At 40.7% G+C, this 24461-nt stretch overlaps 1 protein-coding gene and 1 long non-coding RNA gene across 4 annotated transcripts in view; one reads left to right on the top strand and one right to left on the bottom strand.

The window, feature by feature from the left end:
- The window catches only part of LOC100156976 (glutathione S-transferase Mu 1-like), a 35899-nt gene that overhangs the window by 5964 nt on the left and 5474 nt on the right, over positions 1-24461 (top strand). Inside the window, exons 1-2 of one of the 3 annotated variants that reach the window (XR_014824893.1) lie at positions 5494-5552; positions 22361-22494. Coding sequence is in view for 1 of the 3 variants with exons in the window: in XM_084991500.1 (XP_084847626.1) it covers positions 18217-18312 (96 nt within the window). In the remaining 2 variants the exon portion in view is untranslated. Of the gene's footprint in view, positions 1-5493; positions 5553-17996; positions 18313-22360; positions 22495-24461 lie in introns of those variants that run through there. The other 2 variants (XM_084991501.1, XM_084991500.1) reach the window with 2 other exon arrangements.
- The window catches only part of LOC146397751 (uncharacterized), a 35991-nt gene continuing 30837 nt past the window's right edge, over positions 19308-24461 (bottom strand). The window contains exon 3 of the long non-coding RNA XR_014824915.1: positions 19308-19353. This is a non-coding gene — a long non-coding RNA (uncharacterized LOC146397751). The remainder of the gene's footprint in view (positions 19354-24461) is intronic.

Below are 24461 nucleotides of genomic sequence, written 5' to 3'. Positions count from 1 at the left end.
CCTGCCCTGTCTACCATTAGGGAGGTAATGTGAGAAGCAAATAAGGTATTGGATGTGAAAACTGCACTTTGAGCTACAGAACAATTCAAATACATGTTTCTGATGTAGGTCATACAATTTTCAATTAAGAGAAACATTCCTTGAAATTAATTAAGGAAATATCCAAATTGATTCTTGGAATTACTCGCAGAATAGAATTTTCTAAATCAGATATAAAGAACCCACCTTCTCAAATATTTGTACATTTTGTTTTGTTTTGTATTTGATCAGTAAAATGAGTCCTGAAACTACTGAAGCTACCAACCAATTTCTACTCTGCATCAGTGAAGAAAGCACCAATACAGTGACAAAAGGAGTTCCCGTCGTGGCGCAGTGGTTGGCGAATCCGACTAGGAACCATGAGGTCGCGGGTTCGGTCCCTGCACTTGCTCAGTGGGTTAACGATCCGGCGTTGCCATGAGCTGTGGTGTAGGTTGCAGACGCGGCTCGGATACCGCGTTGCTGTGGCTCTGGCATAGGCCAGTGGCTATGGCTCCGATTCGACCCCTAGCGTGGGAACCTCCATATGCCGCAGGGGCGGCCCAAGAAATAGCAAAAAAAAAAAAAAAAAAAAAAATACAGTGACAAAAGGTATCACTGACTCCTCTTTTCATTTAATGTTTCTTTTACCATGAGTTCATTAGATTCATTATTAGCGTCTATACCAATAGCCTTAAACAAAACATTTATAAATTCCATAGCCATTTATCCAGACAAATTTTGAGTTGATATGTAAGGCAGTTGAGAAAACTGAAGGACAAAAAAAAGTTATTTTCTATTGTAGGTCCTCATATTTGATTATAAAGCCACTTTTTAAAACATTTTTATTAAAGTTGATTTACAATGTTCTGTCATTTCTGCTATACGGCAAAGTGACTCTGTTATACATACATAAACATTTTTTTCTCATTATTATTTTCTATCATGTTCTATCACAAGTAATTGGATATAGTTCCCTTTGCTATACAGCAAGACCTCCTTGCTTATCCATTCTAAATGTAATAGTTTGCATCTATTAGCCCCAAACTCCCAGTCTATCCCACTTCCTCTCCCTCCCCCTTGGCAACCCACAAGTCTGTGCTCTGTGTTCATGAGTCTGTTTCTGTTATGAAGCCATTTTTTCCCTAAGCAAAAATATGCTCTGAATTCATAATTCTAAACTAGTGCTGTTCAAACTGGAAGTGAGAGGAAAATGTATTACTAAAAATTGCTGTATAAGAATCAGGTAACAGAGGGCATCATAACTGAAAGCAACACCCATTTCTTCCAGTCAAGTGTTTGTTTGTTTGTGTGTTTGTTTTGGCTCCATCCATGCCATTTGGAAGTTCCTGGCTCAGGGATCAAATCCAAGCTGCAGCTGCAACCTACGCCACAACTGTGGCAGTGCTGGATCCTTAACCCACTATGTCACAGTGGGAACTCCCAGTCAGGTTTCCTTAAATAAGATATATCTGCTTTACCCAAAACATTTTTGGGGGGGTGGGGGAAAAAGAAAGGGACAGTTTGGGCATCACTCCCTTTCAGAAATTACGTAAAAACTGGATATAAAATTAAGTTCCTTGTATCTCTTAAATCCTATAAGGTTATAGCCATCTTCCATGACTTATTGAATTGAGCTCCTTTCTAACACCTAAAGAAACCAGGTTTGAGATGATTCTGAATATCTCTGTGGTGGGGGGGGGGAGTGATTGACAACTCCCATCTCTTTGCAATAAGGAGTGATGTTCCCTGGAGATTTCCTGGAAAGTCTGAGAAGTGAGTAATGTTCAGATTCAGGGTTGCAAAGGTGTCCAGGGGGTTATTATATGACTATCTCTATGTGTTGTCATGTTAAAGAGATTCCTCAGAGGCTAATGTTCAAAAATACTAGAAAACATCCACTAGAATTATTAATGACTCTTCAGTTTTATGATTATAGTTTCCTGATTAACTTGGTAAATGAAACTGATCTTAAGTGGACAGAATAAAAGATAGGTCCATGTCCACAGAAGAGTATCATAGATGACAAAAGAAGTTTCACCATATATTCTGCCTATTAATGAATTTTTACAAGGAGAATTAGTCTAAGTATCACAAGAAAAGGAAAGGCTGAGTTGGAAAACCCTTACAGCATCTCCATAGGTCCAGTTCATTTTTAACTTTCTTCTGTTTCCAATCTTCCTGGAAGAATAGAGGGCCTGATTTCTTGCTTTTCCCTAGCTCAGTTTTCAGTATTATTGGAGAGAGATGGGTTTGCCAGCAAAAGTTCTCTAGCCACTATATGATATTGAATTCAGCAGTGTGGCCAAAGACTGGGGTAGATGGACTTGACTGCATGACTGGCTTAGAACACTGTGCCCCTAATCTCTCTGACCCTAGGTGTGTAAGTCTGCACAATATATCCTTTTGTACAAACACTTCCAAAGAATACATAAAATTTGTATTTTACTACTTTATATAAAAGTTCTAGAACAGGGCTGTGAAAAAATAGCTACTCTGTTCTGGGAGATTTTCCCTATAGCATATTAATAGTGAGTAAAATTTAATAGCGGTAAAACATTTTGAAAAATTATAAAATTAATAAGCAATATTCACCATTATTCCTAATTACAAATTCATGCAGCAATTAATTCCCAAGTACCTACTACATACCAGACACTATGCAAGGCTCTGAGGTTACATGGAGTGTTAATGACAGAATTGTGCCCCCTCAAAGTTCATATGTTGAAGCCCTAAACCCCAATGTGATGGTATTTGGAGATGGAGACTTTGGAAAAGAACTAGGGTCATGAAGGGGGGACCCTCTGATGGGATTAGTAGCCAAAAAGGAGACATCAGAAAGCATGTTCCTTCTCTCCATTCTCTGTCTCTCTCCCACCCCCCTTCAGGCACCTGCACAAAGAAGTCACATAAGCATGAGAAAGGTTTGTGCAAGCCAAGAGAAGAGGCCTCAGAATGAAACTTATTTACCAGCACCCTGATCTCAGATTTTCGGCCTCTAGAACTGTGAGAAATAAATTTAGGTTGTTTAAGTCATTCTGTCTATAGTATCTTATTATTGGAAGTCCAAGCAGACTAAGACAATAAGGAACAAAACTAACAAATAACAGAAGTAAAATCTACAGTGAGTCAGGTAGTTATAAACAGTGTGAACAAAAATGAATCAGGAAAGGGCAATGGGTGGGGGTTATAATTTGTTAGAGGAAGACTCCACTGAAAGAGTGACCTTTAATAAATAACCTAAAGGAGGCAAAAAGCCAGCTGTGTGCAGCATGGGGAAAGAACAGGCCACACACAGGGGGAGACAGCAAGTGCCAAGGCTCTGATGCCAGAACGTGTCTGGTAGGGAGGAGCAGGGAGGCGAGTGTGGCTGGAGTGGATGGAGGATGGGGAGAAGAGAAGGAGATGGAGTCAGAGGTAAGAAGTGGGTGGTGTGGAGCAGACACATAGGACCTTGAGGCCATTGTAAGGGTTTGGGTTTTATATAAGTGAGATAGGAGGATTCTGACATGGGCTGTCTTGTTTCATAACCACTTTGTCTGCTGAGTTGAAAAGAACTAGAAAGGGCAAAGATGGAAACAGGAGCTACTTCAGTGGTCAAGGTGAGAGACAATGGTGGAAAGTAACAGCTGTGGAAGTAGTGAAAAATGGATATATATCTGAAGGTAGCAATAACAGCCTATCCCAATAGCTTGGATGTGGGGTATGAAAGAGAGGAGTTAAACAAACAAACCAGGACTTGGGGCCAGAGCAAATGAAAGAATAAAGTTGTCATTTCCTAAATTGAGGGAGATCGTATGAGCAGGTTTGGAGGGAAAATTCAGGGCATTTTAAATTCAAAATACCCCTTAGGAATACAAGTTGACATATTGGCTAGGCAACTGGATATACAAGTCTTGGGGTTCTGAGCTGGAGGTATAAATTAATTAATTAATTTATTTTGCTCTCCAGGGCCAACACCGGTGGCATATGGAGATTCCCAGGCTAGGGGTCCAATCAGAGCTACAGCTGCTGGCCTACACCACAGCCATAGCCACATCAGTTTCGAGCCACGTCTGTGACCTACACAACACGAGGCCAGGGATCAAACCTGCAACCTCATGGTTCCTAGTCAGATTTGTTCCTGCTGTGCCATGATGGGAATTCCTGGAGGTATAAATTTAGAAGTTCATTTAAAGTCCTATAAATGAATGTAAGGATGATACTCAAAATATTTAATAACCCGTATGGTAATCATACTAACCAATTAGAAGGTGCTTGAGTACAGTTCTAAAGGGCCAGGTGTTATTAATACATTAGAAACCAGATCATGGTAGATGTGAGGGTCCCAGAGTGAGGCTGGAGTGGTCAGTTGAGGAGGGCATTAGAGAGTTTGAGAGCAACTCTCTACCAATTTTAATGGAAATATTTCAACATTTTATCAAGCAGTAGAGCATACCAGTGTGTAGCAGTTGGAAAATAGCCCTAAAGAAGTACAGAGATGGAAGAAAAGGAAATGAACAAGAAGAGGTCTAAGGATGCCTTAGTAAGTCCAATATTTAGAGGTTGGAGAGAAGAAAAGGATAGCAAAGGAAACTGAGGAGGAAGATCCAGGAAGGTGTGGTTTCCTAGAAGATCAGTGACTCTATGGTCCAGTTTGTCTGAGATGATCCCAGTTGGCATCTGTGTCAGTGTAATCAGTAGCAAGGCCCAACTTCCACCTTCAAAAATGTCATTATTCAGAATGAAAAACTATGTGGACTCCCTACAAAGAAGCCAAGTGAAGAAAGTAGTTTAGGTGGAAGGTATGATCAACTATTTAAGATGCTGCTGCTAAGTGAAGTGAGAAGAGGACTGAGAACTGGCTGCTGGATTTAGTCTCATGGAGACCATTGGGACCTTGTCAAGAAAGCAGTTTCCAAGCGGGTGTGAAAACCAGAAGTCAAAGGAGATGGGAGGAAAGTGACCTATGACAGTAAATGCAGACAAGTCTCTTAAGTTTTGCTTTTAAAAAAGAGGCAGAAAGTTGATGGGGAGTGAGTGGTTGGAAGGGAAGGTGACTCACAACAGGGTTTAGGTAACGCTATGGACTGAACATTTGTGTCCCTCCCAGATTCATATGTGAAAGCCTGATCCCCAGGGTGATGGTATTAGGAGGTGAGACCTTTGGGAGGTGATTAGGTCATGAAGGTAGAGGCCTCATGAGTAGGATTAGTGCCCTTGTAAAGAGACCTGGGAAAGCAAAAGCTGCATTGTATAAGAATGAATACATGAGCATCATACATTAAAACATTTTTTACCTGAAAGTTCCTATTTTTCTTCTGATTTTAAAGGGAATTAAACATGTTCATGAGCCCCTAAAAGTAAAGTGGGCCCTGGGCACTGTGCCTACTGTACCCATAGGTCTTTGGCCCTGGACGTTAAGCAGGTGAGAACGGGATGGGGTTAGTGCACAATAGAGTTGGCCTAAAATGAAAGCGCTGGTGTTTCATCCACAGGAACAGGAAAGAAGGCAGACAACAGGGGCTGGATACAGTGCTGAGAGTTGGTGCAAGGTAGGTATTTTGGCATTTTTCCCCCTGATTATTATTTTTTTTTTCTCAAAGAATTAGTAACATAGTCATAAGCTAAGAGTGAGGATGGTGGAGGAGTTACGGAGGTTCGAAAAGAGAGGAAAAAGTATGAAACAGCCACCAAAGAGTGTGGGAGTGTGAATAGACCATGGAAAATGTAGGAGGATTCCAGGTCCGTGCTAAAAGCTCCTCTGACGTTAGGTGAGGAATTTAAAACGAGACCAGGCAGCATGAGTTGTGTGATTTTTCTCCAGCCACATTCAACAGTCAAGCTGCCGGGGCAGAGTAGGAGAGTTGGATTCAATCAGGGATGGAGTTTACCAAGTAAGTATGACAAAGAGAGGTAGCAGGGCAGTTAAGGTGTATGCAAGAGAGTGATTATAATAATGGACCATGGAATTTAAGCTGAGTTAGGATGGAATTGAGGCAAAGAAGGGACTGAGGACATTGAATGATAGGAGACTTAATTATAGATCCTGGTAGGTCAAAAGTAGACAGAGGCTCTAGAGGAAGTGAATTGGAACAGTAGCCAAAGATAGTGTGAGAATGGGATGGTTGAAATAGAGATTATGGAGGGATGTGCAGTTATTACTATGAGAAGGCCTACATGTAATACATAAATATCTGTTATGCAAAATTGGATTAATGCCCCACACCCCTATATACTCTTCAAAAGTAACCACTCTCAAGGATCGGATATGTAGCAAATATATAGCACATACGCATATATACACACACATACATTGCTTCAGTATTGGGGTTTTTTTAATATATAAATGGGGTCATGCTATATTATCCCATTCCTAATTTTTCCACTTAACAATATCGCCTGGATGGAGTTCCCATCGTAGCTCAGTGGTTAACGAATCCGACTAGGAACCATGAAGTTGGGGGTTCGATCCCTGACCTTGCTCTGTGGATCTGGTGTTGCTGTGAGCTGTGGTGTAGGTTGCAGACATGGCTTGGACCCCGTGTTGCTGTGGCTCTGGCATAGGCAGGCAGCTACAGCCCTGATTAGACCCTTAGCCTGGGAAACTCCATATGCCATGGGAGCGGCCCCAGAAAAAAGCAAAAAGACAAAAAAAAATATATATATATATATATATATATATGTGTGTGTGTGTATATATGTATATGTGTATATATGTGTGTGTGTGTGTGTATATATGTGTGTATATATATATATATATATATATAGCCTGGAATCGTTGTGATTGTTTACACAGGTCTTTCTCTTTTTTGTAGTGGCTTCATTTTTTTCTTTTTTAAAATGTTTATTTTATATTAGAGTATAGTTGATTTACATGTTATATTAGTTTCAGGTGTACAGCAAAGTGATTCAGTTATACATATGCCATTTTTTTCTTTTTCATTTAAATAAACTTCCAATTGAAGTATCTATTAGACTAGACAGATATGTCTCATGTTTACAATAGCGGAGGGAATGTGAAACCAATAAAATAAAACCAAAGCTTCTGGGTTCCTCACTTTCACAGACCCCTTCCAGAACCTGAGCAGGGGTTAGCAATGGCCATAGGTTTTTATAAAATTTGAAGAGTAAGATATTTCAAACATGATTAGTTAAGACTTCAGTCTCTATCCAAATTTCCTCCAAGGCACCTTCTCTGTTTTGGATGGTACTGGAGAGGCTATGAACATTCAAATAAATATTCACTTCGAAATGAATTCGATTCTGAATAAATATGCATTTTCATACTTAATTCTGAATTCTTTTTTTTTCTTTTTCTTTTTATTTATTTATTTATTTTTTGTCTTTTTGCTATTTCCTTGGGCCGCTCCCGCGGCATATGGAGGTTCCCAGGCTAGGGGTTCAGTCGGAGCTGTAGCCACCGGCCTACGCCAGAGCCACAGCTACGCGGGATCCGAGCCGCGTCTGCAACCTACACCACAGCTCACGGCAAGGCCGGATCGTTAACCCACTGAGCAGGGGCAGGGACCGAACCCGCAACCTCGTGGTTCCTAGTCGGATTCGTTAACCACTGCGCCACGACGGGAACTCCTCTTTTTTTTTTTTTTTTTTTTTAGGAGTGCATTTAGAGTTCCAGTGGTTAGGCTCTCCAAAGGAGACAGTTTGGGGGTGGGGGGATGCACTGGGGTTGTCGGTTGGAAATCCTATAAAATTGGATTGTGATGATCATTGTACAACCACAAATGTAATAAATTCACTGAGTAATAAAAAAAAAAAAGAAAGAAAAGAAAAAAAGGAGTTCCCGTCTTGGTGCAGCGGGAACAATTCCGACTAGGAACCATGAGGTTGAGGGTTCGATCCCTGGCCTTGCTCAATGGGTTAAGGATAGGGTGTTGCCGTGAGCTGTGGTGTAGGTTGCAGATGCGACTTGGATCCTGCTTTGCTATGGCTCTGGCGTAGGCCGGCAGCTGTAGCTCCGATTAGACCCCTAGCCTGGGAACCTCCATATGCCACTGGTGCGGCCCTAGAAAAGGCAAAAAAAAAAAAAAAAAAAGAGTGTCTTTAAAGTTGAAGAAGCTGTAGACCCTACAAACCTTGGATTTACCTCTATAGATTTAGCAATTTTCCCTTAACAGCCTACTTCCTCAGTGAGGTCTAGATTCCTGGAGACTGCCTGCTGCCCCAAATACGCATTGCTGAACCACAAAGCAAAAGTTCTCCCCTCTTCCCTCTCCTTCTCCTTTTCCCTCTCCTTCTCTGAAAGCCCATACTGAGGTGGCCAGAGGACTTTCACTTTCCTGGATCAAGTTATTGTCCTTCAAACTGAATTTTAGGAAAATATGAAAATATGCAAATAACTCAAATTGTCTCAAATGCTCTAATTTGGGGTATTTCTTTCTATCATTGTTGCTTTAATCTCTGTATCAAAGCACATAATCATTGGGGGTTCTCTTGTGGCCCAGCAGGTTAAATATCCATTGTGGTCATTGCAACAGCTCACGAGGCTGCTATGGCACAGGTTCGATCCCTGGCCTGGGGAACTTTCACATGCCACACCTAGGGCAAAAAAAAAAAAAGAAGATAATCATTAACTGAGAATTTTGGATGTATGAGATAATTTAGAGATCATGTAATCCTATTCTCTCATTTGATAACTTTGAGAGCTGAGGCACAGAACAGAAGGACCTATGACTGTTTATAATTCTACAACGAAGGCTAATCATTTCTTAAGTCAAGCTGGGTTCTGTGTTAAGTGTGAGGTGAGAAGATCAAGTGAGTCAGGTCCCAGTTCAGAGACAGAAAACTGCTAACCACATACCCTTGTAAAATCCAAGCACATTCTTCCTTGCTAACAGACACTAATGACTATAATAAATTAAGGAGGGTTTAGTTAGGCAATAAACAATTACTGTTGACAACAGGGTGTAAACTTGATGTCTTAATTAATGTATTGACCAATAGCTCTTTCTAAGTTAAGAGCTCTGGTCCTAATTCAACCCTAATATCTATGTTCTGTTCTTTTTTTTTTTTTATGTACTAGGACTAAACCATGTTCGATATTCAAATAATAGTTGCATAGAGCAGGGTATTAGAAAAATACAGAGATTTAAAATAAACCCAAGTTTAGCCACACTTGCCTTTAAGAGCGATGATACTTTGACTTACCTTACAGTATTATGAAGATTAACAAGATTATGCCTATAAGTATTCTAAGCTCTTTGGATTTAAAAACTGCAGTTGGCTGGCAGCAATATTTTTCTTTATGTCTGGTCTGTGTGGTTCATTTGGTAATGGGATATGACTTTAAAGTAAGGAGACTAATCTTGGACAAGCACGTCCCATCAAGACTCGGGCATCCAACCCTGCTTTATCCTGCCATGTGGTCACCATAGGAGACTCAGAACTTATTTTGTTGAGGCTGCTGTTGCTTTAAACACTTTCCGAACTGCTCTTCAGGAACTGTTTTGGAGCCAGCTGATGAGACGTAGGAGAAAAGCAGCCTTCTTATGATTTAGGGTGGGAAGACAGAAAGGTCTTTAAAAACAACAACAACAACAACAACTCATTTCACAGTGACCTTGCCTAGGAAAAGTTCTATATGTCTAGCAAAGAAGCAATTGCCTAAGAAGACAAATGTCTGGTTAAAATTCCTATAGAGTTGCTATAAGACTTACTAAAAGTATTTTTAAGTACATCTATGCATATGACATTCTCCTAGAAGATGAAATAAAAGGTTTTTTTTGGCTTTTGCTTTTGTTTTTTGCCAAACCTGAGGCATGGGCCCGGATCAAACATGTACTGCAGTTGCAGTCTGTGCCATAGCTGTGGCAATGCCAGATCCTTGACCTGCTGCACAACAAAGGAACTTCTGGAAGAGGAGTTTTTTAATATGAAAAATCAGAATCTAAAAGTTCCTGTCGTGGCTCAGCAGAAACGAATCTGACTAGTGTCCATGAGGATGTAGGTTCGATCCCTGGCCACACTCGGTTGAAGATCTGGCGTTTCAGTGAGCTATGGTGTAAGGTCGCAGCCATGTCTCGGATTTCGTGTTGCTGTGGCTGTGGTGTAGACGGGCGGCTACAGCTCCGATTGGACCCCTAGCCTGGGAACCTCCTTATGCTGCAGGTGTGGCCCTAAAAAGACCAAAAAAAAGGAAAAAAGAAAAAATAGAATCTAGCATTCAGTGATTTGATAGGCCATATGCTGGCCAGTGATTTTAGTTAAGAGTGATTCTGAGTAGTATGTTTTAATTACTTAAGCATTTTTATGTACATTAGTTTATTTTATCTTCATAATAAACCCAAGATATTGCAAAGATTGATAGTATGAGCATCTTGATTTTACTTATGTAAAAATTCAAGCGGATACTCCAGTGGCACAGTGGGTTAATGATCTGGTTTTGTCACTGCAGTGGCTTGGGTCACTGCTGGGGCACAGGTTTGATACCGGGCCTGGAAACTTCCACAAGCTGTGGGCATGAACAACAACAACAACAGAAATTCAATCTCAACAAGTTCAGAGATAAGCCTGAAATCTCAATAACCAAGTTACTTGTTAATAAGTCACAACTAGCCAGGTAGGTAAAACTAAGACACACCTCTTGTGTTAACTTCTAACCCTGAGTTCTTTCAACATTCTAAATAATATTTTCTAAAGTGTGTCATGAAGAATTCTAAATCCCCAAAATAGTCCTTAGAGTGATTTTAAAATATTCCCACAAATTCTTTGACATTGCCTCCTGCAAAAATTGAAGCTAAGGAAGTTCCCTTGTGGCACAGTGCGTTAAGGATCCAGCATTGTCACTCTAGATGCTCAGGGCAATGCTGTGGTCAGGTTCCATACTTCCACATGCCACCTGAGTAGCCAAAAAAAAAAAAAAAAAAATTGAAGCCAAAAAATGGGTAAAATTTAATGCACCTTCTCTTGCATGTGGATTAAATTTAGTGACTCACTAGTAGATTTGACGGTGTGTAACTTCTGAGAGTAGGTCATAAAAGACATTACAGCTTTCTCCTTGTTCTTGTACACTGTTCACTCTGGGGGAAGCTGCCTGCTTGGCATGGGTATTCATGCAACCTTATGAAGAGGTCCACATGGTGAGGAACTGAGGCATCCTGCCAATAGCCACGTGAATGAGCCACCTTGAAAGCAGCCCTCCCAGGCCTAGTCAAGCGTTCAAATAACTGCAGCCCCAGTCAACATATTTACTACAACCTGAGGAGAGACTCTGATCCAGAACCATATAGCAAAACCACTTCCTGATTCCTGATTCTCAGAAACTGTTTATGATAATAAATGCTTGTTGCTTTAGGTCTGTAAGTTTGAGGTAATTTGTTATTCTGCAATGGATAACTAATATAGTCCTCAAACAAAGTCTTCTTTGAAAGTTTGAGAAGCTCAAACTCTTTCAAAGATTCATAATGTCTACCAGTATGTAGAGTTTCTAGAAAAGTCCTACAGCAAAGAAACCTGTTTTTCCTTTTTATTATATAACGCAGTTTGCAAGTCCCCTTTATCAAAATATCTTTCCACACCCCACAGAACTGATTTTGAATACTTTGAACTGCAACAGCATAGGTTGCTAGCCATTACGGTTAGTTTTACATTTCCAAATGAGCATTTAATGCAAATACTAAAAACTGCTGCAAATCTAGTATATGTTTGGGCCTCTATTGGACATTCTACAAGGCATTGGCTTGGATTCTTTAAAAATATCAAGGTGGGAGTTCCCACTGTGGCATGATGGGTTAAGAACCTGACTGCAGTGGCTTGGGTCACTGCAGAAGTGCAGGTTCTATCCTCAGTCGGTGCAGTGGGTTAAACGATCTGACATTGCCACAGCTGAGGTCACCGATGTGGCTCACATTCAGTCCTTGGCCTGGGAACATCTATATGCTCTGGGTGTGGCCATTTTTTAAAAAAGGCCAAGTATAAAAGGCAAAATAGTTTGGGGACCTATACTAGATTAAAGGAGACTAAAAAGACATGTCAACTAAGTGTGATCCTTGATTCTTCATTAGATTTTGGATCAGAAAAAGAAAACAGTTATAAAAGACATTACTGAGACAATTTGAAGAATTTAAGTTATGGAGTATATATTAGATAATAGTATTAAATTAATGTTAAATTATCCAATTATAGGAATTATATTGTGATTATGTAGGAAAATATCCTTTTTCTTAGGTGTTGCGGGCTGAAATTTGTAGGGCTAAAGTGTCAAGATGTCTGTAACTCCCAAACGATTCGGAAATAAAGTGGTATCACCTTATACCAGCCAGAATAGCCACCATCAAAAAGTCTACAAACAATAAATGCTGGAGAGAGTGTGGAGAAAAGGGAACCCTCTTATACTGTTGGTAGGAATGTAAATTGGTGTAACCACTGTGGAAGACAGTATGGAGACTTCTCAGAAAACTAAATATAGAATTACCATTTGATCAGCAATCCCACTCCTGGGCGTCTTTCCAGGGAAAACCAAGACTTGAAAAGATGCATATACTCTAATGTTCACTGCAGCACGATATGATAGCCAAGACATGGATGCAACCTAAATGTCCTTCAACAGAGTGGATAAAGAAGGTTTGGTACATATACACAATGGAATATTACTCAGCCATTTAAAGTAAAGAAATAATGGAAGCTCCCACTGTGGAGGAGTTGAAATGAATCTGACAAGGAACCATGAGGTTGCAGGTTCGATCCCTTGCCTGCGCAGTTGGTTAAGGATCCAGCATTGCTGTGAGCTGTGGTGTAGGTTGCAGACGTGGCTTAGATCCTGTGTTGCTGTGGCTGTGGAGTAGGCCAGCTCCTGTAGCTCTGAATCCACCCCTAGATGGGAATCTCCATATGCAGTGGGTGCAGCCCTAAAAAGAAAAAGGAAAAAAAAAGGAAAGAAATAATGGCATTTGCAGCAAATACAGGTGGACCTAGAAATTATCATGCTAAGTGAAGTCAGTCAGATAGTGAGACACCAACATCATATGCTATCATTTATGTGTGGACTCTAAAAAAAAACACAGACACACACAATGAACTTTTTTGCAAAACAGATACTGACTCACAGACTTTGAAAAACTTACAGTTTTCAAAGGAGACAGGTTGGGTGATGGGGGATGGGCTGGGGGTTTGGGACGGAAATGCTATAAAATTGGGTTGTGATGATTGTTATACAACTATAAATGTAATAAAATTCAGTAAATTAAAAAAAAAGAAAGTGGTTTGGCAGTTCTAGGAGACTACCTCATGAAGTGTTAAAAAAGTTTATATAAGTTAGAATAAAGTGGTGTTTGGGGTGTGTGTGTGTGTGTGTGTGTGTGTGTGTGTGTGTGTGTGTGTAGAGTGAGGAGGAGTATAGGGCAAAGAGAGAAGAAAAGTATCAAGGCCTCTATCTGGAAGTACAACTAAACATTAAGCTGTGGGATAGGTTCTGAAGGCCTTCATCTTGACTGCCGAGTTTTGAGGTCTCTGCTCAGAGGCTAGGCTGCCAGCCCTAAAAAACTGATGAAGGAAGTGAAACACCTGCTCTTGGCTCATCCCATTACTGTATCCTCCTCAACTTTCTAGTTACAACATACATGTTTCTTCCTGACCATACTATCTGAAAAGGTTCCTCTTGGTTCTTCTCTCTCACAAAGCACTCAGTAAATCTCAAAATGCTTCTTTGCTTTTAAATTTAAAATATGTTTATTCTATACGTCTGTATTGCACATCTTGTCTTCTCGAATAATGTCCTTCCATTTACCACTCTCCTTCCATGGCCTTACCCAAAACCTGGCCCATAATATATACTTACAATACTTTTTAGATAACTTAACATCCTTTTCACCCTTTCTTTTCCTACTGCATGGTAATCCCAGGTTACTTCTCACATTCCTTTTTTTTTTTTGTCTTTTGTCTTTTTAGGGCCACACCCATGGCATATGGAGGTTCCCAGGCTAGGGATCTAATCGGAGCTACAGCTGCCAGCCTATGCCACAGCCACAGCAACGCCAGATCCAAGCCACCTCAGCGACCTACACCACAGCTCACAGTAACGCCGGATCCTTAACCCACTGAGCAAGGCCAGGGATCGAACCCCCAACCTCATGGTTCCTAGTTGGATTCATTTCCGCTGTACCATGATGGGAACTCCTGCCTCTCACATTCAATAAGTGCCAAGTGCCTTTATACTACACAATGGAAACACACACACACATCACACACACACCTAGTGTCAGTGCCCCATTTCATATCATGATTACTTATCTCTACAACCAGATTTGCCCTACAAGTTAGCTTTAATAGATAGTGTGCTGATTGAATAGTATCCCCCAGAAATTCACATCCACCCAGACCTCAGAATGCAACCTTATTTGAAAAGTAGGTATTTGCAGATATAATTAGTTAAAATGAGGTCCTACTAGATTAAGGTGTGCACTAATCCAATGACTGGTTTCCTTGTAAGGAGAGAAAACAGGGAGTTCCTGTCATGGCACAGTAGAAACGAATCTGACTAGGATCCATGAGGACACAGGTTCAATCCCTGTCCTTGCTCAGTGGGTTAAGGATCCGGCATTGCTGTGGCTGTGGTGTAGGCCGGCAGCTACAGCTCCAATTCGACCCCTAGCCTGGGAACCTCCACAGGCTGTTGGTGCAGCCCTAAAAAAGCAAAAACAAACAAACAAACAAACAAACAAAAATTAAATAATTTAAAAAGAGAGAGAGAGAAAAAAAACAGAGGCAAAGAGACCCATAGACATAGAGGGAAGACAAGAGGGCCATGTGAAAATGAGGGTAGAGACCAGAGAGCTACATCTACAAGACAAGGAATGCCATGGATTCCTGACAACCACCAGCAGCTAAGAAGATAAGGAGAGGCAAGGAAAGATCCTTCCCAGGTGGCAGCACAGCTCTGCTGACACCTTGATTTCAGACTTCCAGCCTCCAGAACTGTGACACAATAAATTTCAGTTGTTCTAAGCCACCTGGTTTGTATAACATAATTTGTTATGGCAGCCTAGGACACGAAAACAGATGGTTTGTGTAGATAGTTGTAAAAGTGAACTACTGTGATCAGATATACCCTTCCCATGTAAGCCTTCACTCTAGGCCTATAAACCGACCACAGTAACTGGCCCTGTGAGTGGAATGCAGAGACTGACCACAGATGAAAGAGTTTTGATAACAAATCTCCAGCCCACCAACTTGTTAAATAGGGGTTGACAATTGATTTGTCATCCCTCTCAGAGTATTTGCATTTTAATAGGATACTTAGTCATTCAATATTCATGGGTCCATTTACTCATGAGGGTTGACTGAGCGCACAGGATGTCAGGCATTGCTAGGATCAGCCAGAGAACCATTGTAGGAGAGAGGAGCAGCTTTCCCTGAAAACTCCAGATCACACCCTAGAGACCTCCACCTACTCATTCCGTGAGCTCAAAGAACTTCCCAGATATTCCACCTAGAGAACAACAACATGTATATCTTCTATTGAAGAAGAACGTGCTCTCTCTGGAAAAGCTTTTCTCTCTGAGTCCTGTTTGGGGAGATATAAACAAAGAGTAAAAAGGAGGAAAAGTTGGCAGCCATATAACCAGTCAAGCAGGGTCAGATTAATCAATGCTGGAGAATCTCACAACACATTCTCTCCCAGCTTTGCTCCTGGTCAGAACTCACTGGCCTCTTGTTTTCCACCTTCTTTAAATGTCCATCTTTCTCTGTCCATTCTGCAAATGTTTATATTCTTCATCATTTTGTCCTGGGCTCTCCTATTTTATCATTTTAAATACTCTCCCTGGATTTTTGCTTCTGGTTCCATTGGTCTCAATTACCATACAGTGTAAACTGATGTCTCCCCAATCTTTAACTCTAAACCAGAACTTCTTCCTAAACCACACACCATTAAATTCAACAGCTTACTATACCGCTCCCCTTGGATATTCCACAAATATCTCAAATTAAACATCAAAACACAATCAATTGCTTTCACCACCAAATCTGCTCTTCAATCACTATCCACCACATTGCTTAAGTGAGAAACCTCAGTGTAATGAGCTCAGTAATGTTTAGCATTGTACTTCCTTTATTTGTCCTAACTTTAGTTCTTCTGAGCTGAAAGGACAAACCAAATGCTAGTTCTCTATGATTCTGTGAAAACATTTTTATTTACCCTTTCATTGACTCATAAATTCTCCATTCAGACAATAATCTTAATTTCCAAAGCCCACCTCCATTTTTTTTTTTTTTTTGAGGGCTTTAATAAGCACGTGGGTCTTCCTCAACTCTTTTTGTAAAAGACTAACAACAACTTAAACTTCTAACAGTAGACTCTGGCCACCTAAGTTATGACACATCAATATGATGCATTAAAAACCATGTTCTAGATGAATAGTTCATAATCTAAGAAGGGTTTGTGATTTAATCTTATAAAAAGCAGATTTTTAAAACCCTGGAACACAGTGATAACTTTTGTTCTCCCCCAAAGTATGACCACAATAGCCAGGTAAATATTGCAGACTGAACAACATTTACCCTTACTCCTCCTTGAAACCACACTAAAATGACAATTCCATGAAGGAAATAAAGAATATAAAAGAGAGTAACTGCAGGTGACAACTTAAGAGATGAGATCAGGGAAGTCCTCTCCAGGACAGCAACGTAAGATCTGTTATCAAAAGGGTGAGAATGAGCTGTCTGTGTGAAGAACCAGAGGGAAGCATGTTGGGACTAGGGAACAAGTGCAAAGATCCAGGATTGGGGAAAGGCTTTTTGTTTTTGAGACATATAAACCAGGGGAAGCCTTTGATGGATTTTAAGTTGGAGAGTGACATGATCTGATTTATGTGTTTTGGGGTTTTTTTTTGTTTTTTTGTTTTTTGTTTGCTTTTTAGGGCCGCATTCGCAGTATATGGAGGTTCCCAGGCTCGGGTCAAACTGGAGCTGTAGCCGCCTACCTATGCCATAGCCACAGCAACGCGGAATCCGAGCCACATCTGTGACCTACACCACAGTTCACGGAAACGCCGGATCCTTAACCCACTGAGTGAGGCCAGGGATCAAACCTGCATCCTCATGGTTGCTAGTCAGATTCGTTTCTCCTGAGCTACAATGGGAACTCCCTGATTTATGTTTTCAACTCCTGCTGTGGCAAGGAAATCTACTGGAGTATGGCAAGAATGGCAATAGGCGAACATAAGGAAGTCATTCATGTCATCCAAGAGGATGTAGTTTGTACTAGGAGATGACTAATGAGATGGAGAAATTTGTGATATATTTGGGTGGTATAGTTTGATGATATATTAAAATATTTGATGCTGTCTTTAGATATATTTTTGGTGGTATATATATTAGGTCAGTAGGACTTGGATTTGGCTGTTGAAATAAGAAAATCAAGCATGTCTTTAGCTTAAGCCATCTGGTGAAAGCTGTGCCATTTACTGGGATGATATCTGTATATCCAGGATATCTATTATGATTGAGCATATATAGGGTGGCCCTTGGTGAAGACAAAGTTGTAAAGTTCCATCACTCACTCTTATGTTTAGATGTATAGACTACAAATTACCTGCAAAAAAAACCTCAGGAAGTTATTCAAAAGGAAATTCTTAGTCACATAAATAAGTATCCATGGTTTTTAAAGGAGGGCATAAAAATATTGTCTTTTTTTTTTTTAAGTAATCCATCTCATTACTTCATAAAGAGAACTTGTCCTTAAAAGGTGATAGATTGTATTGCAAAAGGAGCCCAGGCCTTTGAAGGCCAAGGGCAAATCACTGAACTCTTACCCACGAGACTCAAAGTTAAATAGGCATAGAAGGATGGACAGTGTGGTTCGGCCCAAGCTTAAGAGCTGGAACTATTAAAGATGCCCCTGATATAACCTTGATGGAAGGGCAAGTCTGGGGTTGTATCCCAGTCTACACTTGTGGCATGGTCTCCATGGCATGTGGAGGCTACCCATGATGACATAATGACACACAAAAGGTTTTGTTATGGTGAACAATGGCAGAATATCTGAGTACACACTAAGAGAGCAATAGGTTCAAAGCCCAAGTTCAAAGGCCCATTGTGAGGCTGGCAGGAATTCAGACCAGCAAGGGCATCACAAAGTGTAGGCAGGCATCTACTGACTTTGGGCAAAGACCTCACAGTGGCAGTAGACATCAGCCAAAAGCAATGACAATCCTGAATTAAGCAGTCATTCCAGATCCTTTGTACCCAACTCTGGGAGTAGGAATGGCCTTGCCAATCAAACCATCTTCCGCACTGAATACCTTTATCTCCAGATTTCTTGGGAAACTGGCCAGAAGAAAGGCAAGGGATGCTGGCAAGGTAGGTGGAGAAGGCTTCAAATGGGTTAGATTCACTCTCAATGACAATAGGTTGTTTAGGTATAGTCATGTCAAACTGGTTCCAACCCTACATAGACCATGGACCAGCCTCTTTTCACTTGGGTATGTGACTCTGAGCCAGCATTTCTAGAAGAATCATTGGAAATCATTATAATATCAGTGCTCTTGTGTTCCACCAAATAGAGGTCTTTGGTTTCTAGGATCTTCGTTGTATCTTAGTGACAAGCTTTTAATTCACTTTTAAAATGTTAATAACCATTTGTATTATTAGAAAAACCTTTCTTAAAAGTTCCCAAATGTCTAACCTTTTTCATAAGAAAAACAGGACTTTTTTTCCAGGAAAGAGGGAAAAATTTACTTTACCATAATACATGGCATGCATGAGTCAGAAAAAGGGCTTGAATAATTTGTAGACACACTGCTATTGAGTCATCATGAATGATACAAGACCACTTGAATACTGATGAAGTTAAACTCTTTCCAATCTGTAAGAAATAAAAATACTATTCCTTTTTTTTATTTCACCAAGGTCAGTTTCAGTTTTACCCTAGAAGATACACTGGGGCTAGATGGCAACAACTGCCATTCATAGATGAGGCCACATATTCCCTAAGAAACAGGATCTTCAGCAAAGTACAAAAATCAAAAGTATAACGTGGAGTTTAATACAAGTGTTACCTCTCCTTGTCCAATAGATTCCTTTCCCTCATAACAATAGGCAATATAATGTATTTAAAAGCAAACTGGTCCATTTGTGATTAAAATACTCAAGGATCTGGTGATGCTGAAGGTTTTAAGCAATGTGACTGAAGAGGCTTGGTGGGTACATTGGAATGCTGGTGATTTATTATATAATTTAAGTGCCCATCTGTGCAGCTGGGCAAAGACATAGCTGATGAAAATATCAGCTGGCCAGCTGTTTTCCCGGCTCAGCAGAGGTCATGCAGATTGCTTCCCTGGCTGCCATCACCACTCCAACAACCTCATCTCTGTCAGAAGGACTCTTCATTTCCATACTCTCCTGAAAAAGCAAGGGCAGCAACAATGGTCCTTAATCCTGAAGAAGATCTGGGCTATTTTCTAGGTTAGTTGCAACTTAATGAGCCCTGACATTGATTAAAGAAGTCATTCTCTCAAGCTTTGTGTCACTTTGCCTCACCTCCCAGCTAGTGAGCCTGTGACACAGAGGGGCTATGTTCTGGTCTAGTCTCCTAGGTTGAATTTCTGGCTCTTTGCCTTTCAACCCTTAAAAGATGATTAATTACATAAAAATAGGCTATATAGCATTACCTCCCACCTTTCCAGTGCTGCTTAACTACTTTATCCATTTTTCTAGGGCTCTGGGGATCATTGACAAGTTTGGTGACTGTACAAAGTAGAGCAGTAAACTTAGGATGAGCCCTAAGCACACTTTCAGTGTATCCTGCTTTTTTTTTTTTTTTTTTTTTTTTTTTTGTCTTTTGTCTTTTGTTGTTGTTGTTGTTGCTATTTCTTGGGCCGCTCCCACGGCATATGGAGGTTCCCAGGCTAGGGGTTCAATCGGAGCTGTAGCCACCGGCCTACGCCAGAGCCACAGCATCGCGGGATCCGAGCCGCGTCTGCAACCTACACCACAGCTCACGGCAACGCCGGATCGTTAACCACTGAGCAAGGGCAGGGACCGAACCCGCAACCTCATGGTTCCTAGTCGGATTCGTTAACCACTGCGCCGCAACGGGAACTCCTATCCTGCTTTTTTTTAACATGATTTACTTGAGCCATATGGGCTCTATCAATCCTGCTTACTCTCTTTTCCATTGAGATTGTTACTTGTGAAGTGACAGGTATTACAGTAAGTACTCAGCTATGGGTATGAACAAGACAGAAAGGTAAAGATGATGGTGAATTGTTGTTGACTGGTGGGTAGGACCAGAGGAAAGGAGTAAATCTATTTACTATGTTATAGACCCAGTGAATGTTCAAACTTCTCACTACATTGATTGTCTTTAAAAAATGAGGAGCTGTGATCAGGCAGGCATTGATTTCAAAGCTGTTGACCCTTTTATATACCTTTAAAAGCTATAAGTAGCAATTCTGACATGAGTGCAAAAAGTACCATAGTGCCCTTAAATCAGTAGTGAGAGGAAGAAAGGAGATAAAGGGGAGAGACCCTGAAGGCACTAACAGGCTTCCTAGTCTTGATCTCTGGCCTCCTACTCCATCAGTCCAGCTGATGTCAAGGGGACTGGCCAGGGCTCAAGGCTAATTGCCACCTTGACCAGAGATTCAGGGGAGGCCAAGTAGAGAGTAGCTTAAAAATTTGCACAATCTTTAAAAAGCATTATCTAAAAATGTAGGGGCCCTTTCAATGTCAGGGACTCGGGGAAAGGCCTTGTTATCTCACTCTCTGAGATTTGGGATTTGATTTTTTTTTTTTTTTTTTTTTGGTAATAACAACAGATAACATGAGATCTACCTTCTTACTAATTTTTTTTTTGGTAATAACAACAGATAACATGAGATCTACCTTCTTAACTAATTTAAGTGTACAATAAAGTATTGCTAACTATAATCACAGTGTTGTACTGCAGGTCTCCAGAACTTAGGCATCTTATAAGACTGAAACTTTATATCTGCATTTTCCCCTCCTCTCAGCTCCTGGTAACCACGATTTTACTCTCTGTTTCTTGAGTCTGACTATTTGAGATGCCTCATCTAAGTGGAATCACAGTGTTTGCCCTTCTCTAACTGGCTTATTTCACTTAGCATAATGTCTGGGTTCGTTCGTGTTGTCACACATGATAGGTGGATTCTACTGGGGAGATTTTAGTAAAGTTGAGCAACAAGAGACAGCTAGATTTTATTTGGAGCAATGTACTCACAGTTTCTCCGAGCCTCTGTTAACTACTTATTTTGTGGGGAATGATACTGTTTTAGGGGCCTCTCTCTAAAATTCTTCCTGGCCCATCAAAACATATTGAGTAATATTTGAATGGTATGTCACAATGAGCAAAGGATTTTAACGTTCAGAAATAAAGTAGAGATAAAGCAGCTATGATTGTTGTACAGGTGACAAGACAAAGGCTCAGAAGAGTAATGATTTACTCAAGCTCACCCTACAAATCCCAGCCTCTTTCGATTATATCCTAAAGCCTTTTTATTGTTCTTTCACTTTTTTTTTTTTGTCTTTTTGTTGTTGTTGTTGCTATTTCTTGGGCCGCTCCCGTGGCATATGGAGGTTCCCAGGCTAGGGGTCGAATCGGAGCTGTAGCCACCAGCCTACGCCAGAGCCACAGCAACTCGGGATCCGAGCCGCGTCTGCGACCTACACCACAGCTCACGGCAACGCCGGATCCTTAACCCACTGAGCAAGGGCAGGGACCGAACCCGCAACCTCATGGTTCCTAGTCGGATTTGTTAACCACTGCGCCACGACGGGAACTCCTGTTCTTTCACTTTAACTTCAGGTATTTCTACTGCTTGAAAAGTAAACTCTTATGTGGAAAATCATGGGTCAAGACTTTATAGTAATGTCATAAAATTAAAATTAAATTCATAATTGTTTATCTTTTCTTACCTTCAGAGTCTAACACATAGAAATGTCATTCAATACAAAATTATTAGTATGATCATAAAACACAGATGTAGCTCTGAGTAGGTTTCTCTTTGCTTGTTGGTTTTCAGCATGCTAAAATTTACATATAGTCCCAATATACAATGTGCGCCAAAAAATGCAGCAAGAAAGTTGTTGTGGGAATTCCCTCGTGATGCAGTGGGTTAAGGATTCAGTGTTGTCACTGCAGTGGCTTGAGTTGCTGCCATGGCTCAGGCTGGATCCCTGGCCCAGAGACCTTCCGCATGCCACAAGGCACAGCCAAAAAAAGCTGTTTGGGGTTGAATTATGTCCCACCAAATTTAATAGGTTAAAGTCCTAACTCCTCAGTACCTTGGAATGTGACTATTTGGAGATAGGACCTTTAAAGAAATAATTAATTTAAATAAGGTCATTAGAGTGAGCCATAATCTAATATGACTGGTATCCTTATGAGATGAGAAAATGTAGACACTGACACCTCCAGAAGGAAGATCATCTAAAGACAGAAAGAAGACAGCCACCTACTAGCCAAAGGGAGAAGCCTTGGAAGAAAGCAAACCTGAGGACATCTTGATCTCAGACTTCCAGCCTCCAGAACTATGAGAAAATAAATTCCTGTTGTTAAGTCACCCAGTCTATGGTATTTTGTTATGGCCCTTGCAAGCTAATACAATAGCTAAGACTTAACTGCTTCACAGGTTCTTAACATAACTGTTAATGTAATATATAGGTATGAAATCCATTGCCCTCGATTTAAAAAAAAAAAAGACAAGTACACATGTTAATCATGTGTCCATGTTTATTATGTTCGAACATAGGCACTGTTCATCAGGCAATCATAATCATATGCAAGTTAAAGTGACACCACAGTGATAATGCTATAGACTGGATAGGAATTCAGAGTTTCACAAGATCAATTCTAGAGGAGATGTAAGAGAAGTTTTCACTAAAGTGGTGTGATTTATGCTGAGTATTAAGAATGGATAGGGTTTTGATGTAAGTAGCTAAGGAACAGACTAAGGAAGAGGCTGTGAAAGTGAAAAATCATAAAGAACACCAGATAGGCTAGTTTGGCTAGAGCATAAGAAGTGAGGAAACTAAGTTGATTTGGCTTCTGAGAAGAGAGTACTGAAAAAGAATGAGGAATAATCTCATGGTGAGGGGAGGATGTGAGGATGAGCTCAGCATTTCCACAGCATAACTCAGAAGCCAGTCTATTACCCTGTCTACAAGAACAACCTGTTGGTGACCTAATGCTCCATCCTGTGGCTGCCGTATGCATTTACTGAATCCTTTTCCAGAAATGCCCAGAGAAACAGATGCTTCTATATTTGGCAGTGATTCCCAAAATCACATGGGGGCACTTGATTCATTGTCCCCATCATAGACATAGTCAAACGGAACCTCTAGGGCAGAACCTCAATCTTGGCTGCATATTATAATCACCTGGAGAGCTCTTAAAACATTCTAATGCCAATGCTATACTCCAGAGCAATTACATCAGAATGCTGGTGATGGGAGCCAATCATCAGTACTTTTTTAAGCTCCCCAACTGATTCTAATGTGTACCCAAGTTGGAGACCCACTGCTATAGGCAGTACAGACTGAGCATCTGTGCTTTCAGTAGGTGATCCAAGTGATTCTTCCTAGCCAATCCATGAAAAAGATTTGCTCTTCAGAATCTTCTGTTCCTCAGACAGCTTTCTCTAATCCTCTAAGAAAAAAACAAACATGTCATCTCTTTTCTCTCTCTCTCTCTTTTTTTTTTTACCAAGAATCTCATCCATATTTAGCTAAACTTACTTCCCATTTTTTTTTAAATGGTTGTACCTGTAGCATATGGAAGTTCCAAGGCTAGGGATCAAATAGGAGCTGCAGCTGCAGCCTATGTCACAGTCACAGCAACACCAGACCTGAGCCACATCTGAGACCTACACTGCAGCCTGTGGCAACGCCAGATCCTTAACCCACTGAGCAAGGCCAAAGATCACACTCACACTCTCACAGAGACAACAGTGGGTCCTTAACCCTCTGAGCCACAATAAGAATTCCTTACTTCTGGAGTTCCTGTCATGGCACAGCAGAAATGAATCCAACTAGGAACCATGAGGTTACGGGTTTGATCCCTGACCTCACTCAGTGGGTTCAGGATCTGGCATTGCTATGAGCTGTGGTGTAGGTTGCAGACGTGGCTCAGATCTGGCGTTGCTGTGGCTATGGAATAAGTAGGCCAGCTGCTACAGCTCCAATTTGACCCCTAGCCTGGGGACCTCCATATGCTGCGGGTGTGGCTCTAAAAAGACAAAAGACAAAAAAAAATTTATTTAATTAAAAAAATAAAAATTCCTCACTTCTTAATTTTTAAGATAAAAAAGGGGTGTTGCACATAGAACATGCAACACAGGGATGGGGTTCCATATTTGACTTAACATTAAGGCCTTTCAGTAGCCATATTATGAAGCAGTGAGTTTAAGAAAAGAGTATTGAAAAATAAGAGGGGAGTTCCCATCGTGGTGCAGTGGTTAACGAATCCAACTAGGAACCATGAGATTGCA

Source organism: Sus scrofa, chromosome 13 (assembly GCF_054392235.1).
Source record: "Sus scrofa isolate SSC_HxYL_T2T_F1_AM1 chromosome 13, Sscrofa_HxYL_maternal_Yorkshire_Landrace_v2.0, whole genome shotgun sequence".
Taxonomy (NCBI): Eukaryota; Metazoa; Chordata; class Mammalia; order Artiodactyla; family Suidae; genus Sus; species Sus scrofa.
The sequence above is the reverse complement of the archived record's forward strand: the minus strand, read 5'-3'. Positions and strand labels throughout refer to the sequence as shown.